This window comes from Ammodytes marinus (assembly GCF_949987685.1).
Source record: "Ammodytes marinus genome assembly, chromosome: 4".
NCBI classification, from domain to species: domain Eukaryota; kingdom Metazoa; phylum Chordata; class Actinopteri; order Uranoscopiformes; family Ammodytidae; genus Ammodytes; species Ammodytes marinus.
Window position 1 is genome coordinate 5,637,443 of NC_137233.1, and position 2,500 is coordinate 5,639,942.

The window sequence follows — 2,500 nt, forward strand, 5'->3', positions numbered from 1 at the left end:
TTCACGGCCATTTGTAATGAGGAAAGATTGATTCTAACCTGTGGGATGCCCAGCCAGTCATCGGCCAGCTGCATGGCTTCAGTGGCGTTCTCTACTGGTTTAGCTTGATCCCAGGTCTCCCAGTCCGGACACAGGCCTGTAGAACACACACACACACACACACAGTATAAGCTCAACAGCTTGACATGAAAATTGTAATTTGAGTTCTGCTATTTTCATGGTGTTTCCCCATAAAAAAAAAATTGTTTCTTTCCTTTTAGGGAAGCTCGCAAAAAAGCTAAACTCCGAGAGATGTCAAACCTTGTCCTACTTGTACACTAGAGTACATTTTGTTTTATAAATTAAGCTGTTCACAAATTGGAGTTGCAGTGGTGTCTTTCAAACAATACTATACTAAATGTAGTCCTTGGTTCTCAAAAATATCTAAAAAAAAATCAACAACACTACAAGTCACACACACAGACAGACAGACAGACAGACAGACAGACAGACAGACAGACAGACAGACACACAGACACACACACACAGAGTGCGTACCCGGTGCACAGCTGTCCACCAGAGCTCCCAGTGCTCTGCCGTTCCTCCAGTCCTTGGCGAAGTTGCCGATGGGCAGGTCAGGGACTTTGTTCTGGATCCAGCCCAGCAGACGCTGTTTAGGCGTCTTTGATTCTGACTGGAATTAAAAAAAAGGCAAATGACTCGAGTCAGTGAGATTCTTATCAAAACTTTATTTTTATTATTATTAACATCCTGCTCCTATGTAAATGTACAATGTTCTTTCTAACGTAATAGAAAAATAATACTGAAGTTTTTTTTACCATATATTTATTTAGTTTTACATATTAATTGCAAACATTAACATTTACAAAGACAATGAGTATATTATTCCCAACCCCTGGCATAGAAAAAATGCTATGGTACCTCTTCTCCCTCCCACATGCGCATACTATAATATCATATTTGATTTCTACCAAGTCTGTTCTGAAAAAAATCCATATAATTCTACACACTGGACCTTTAATGAGATAAACAGACATTAATGAAAGCTGTGTGTGTGTGTGTGTGTGTGTGTGTGTGTGTGTGTGTGTGTGTGTGTGTGTGTGTGTGTGTGTGTGTGTGTGTGTGTGTGTTACCTCTTCGTCCTCTCCCTCCCACATGGGCATGGAGATGGAGTAGTGCAAGATGAGGGTCCAGATCAGACCCAGGATCAGTTTCAGGTTCCCGTCAACAATGGCTTTGGAGTCTGAGGAGAGAAACACACAGAACCCAGGTCAGAATCGTGGAGTTTATCTATTTTTATTTGATGTAAAGTGTATCTACGGGGGCGCCCTTAGCTCAGTTGGTAGGGCGTCCCCCCCATTGGCCTCGGCCAGCAGCGGACCCGGGTTCGATTCCAGCCCGCGGTCGTTCTCTGCATGTCACTCCCCTCTCTGCCCCATTTCAACTCTGTCTCTACACTATCAATAAAGCATAAAAATGCCCAAAAAATATCTGTAATGTGCATCTACTAGAACTTTTACTGTTGTTTTGTGTTTTAATCTACTTTTATGTTTTGCTTTTCTGCCAGTCTTTATGATGTTTTGGATGTAATGCATTTTACTGTACTGCACTTTGGTCCACCAATACTTGAGGGAAAGCCATCTCAAATGTGTGTTGGTGATGAATGAAAAGGAGGTCCAGTCCCACATGGTAAGTAAATGCATTCCAAACTTTTATTTACAATCCATAAAAGAGATGCGTGATCACATTAAGAGGGAGAGTACTGTGTGAGCGCTGTCTGTCTGTCTGTCTGTCTGTCTGTCTGTCTGTCTGTCTGTCTGTCTGTCTGTCTGTCTGTCTGTCTGTCTGTCTGTCTGTCTGTCTGTCTGTCTGTCTGTCTGTTTTTTTTCGTATTCCGTCTTTTGAATGTTCCTGTCTCTCTGTGTTGTGTTACAAAATGTGTATAAAAAAAAACTTGTTTAAATAAGATATATATATAACAAAAAAAAGAGACACGTGGAATGCATGGCTGAGATGTATTGACCAACAGCTCTTTAACTAGAAACAAAATAAGTTAAAAAGTTTACACCAAGACAGAACGTAGCTAATTAATGAATACATCAATAAAACTCCTCTCCTTCAAAATGCTGTGTGTGTGTGTGTGTGTGTGATACGACTGTTCACATCAGCATCTAAAGCCATCACACAATTCATTGAGCAATTCATTGGAACTGTAACTATAACAACACATTATCAGTAAACGATTCCACACCAGGGGCCTATTGCATAAAACTAGGATAAGGGATTAACCTAGGATTTTTCGGTTATCCTGGCTTGCGTTAGCCATGATCCGGTTGCATAAAAGCGGAGGGACATAAGTTACCTTGGAGATTTATCCTTTACGTTTAGCCTGGTCCCGACCAGGCTAAACGTAAAGGATAAACTTATTCTGTTGCCTGACTGGCTCAGTCAGCGGTCACTCCGATCTGAAGGTGTTTAACAGTTATTCCATGATCTTCTG

The 2,500-nt window shown here is 41.2% G+C and overlaps 1 protein-coding gene across 2 annotated transcripts in view; it reads right to left on the reverse strand.

Annotated features, from left to right (window-relative positions):
- flnba (filamin B a) overlaps positions 1-2,500 on the reverse strand; it is a 70,512-nt gene that overhangs the window by 43,755 nt on the left and 24,257 nt on the right. For both annotated transcript variants that reach the window (XM_080026792.1, XM_080026791.1), the window contains exons 2-4: positions 1,134-1,243; positions 538-673; positions 39-136 (exon numbers count right to left, since the gene is read on the reverse strand). In XM_080026792.1, coding sequence (XP_079882918.1) covers positions 39-136; positions 538-673; positions 1,134-1,243 — 344 coding nt within the window. The remainder of the gene's footprint in view (positions 1-38; positions 137-537; positions 674-1,133; positions 1,244-2,500) is intronic.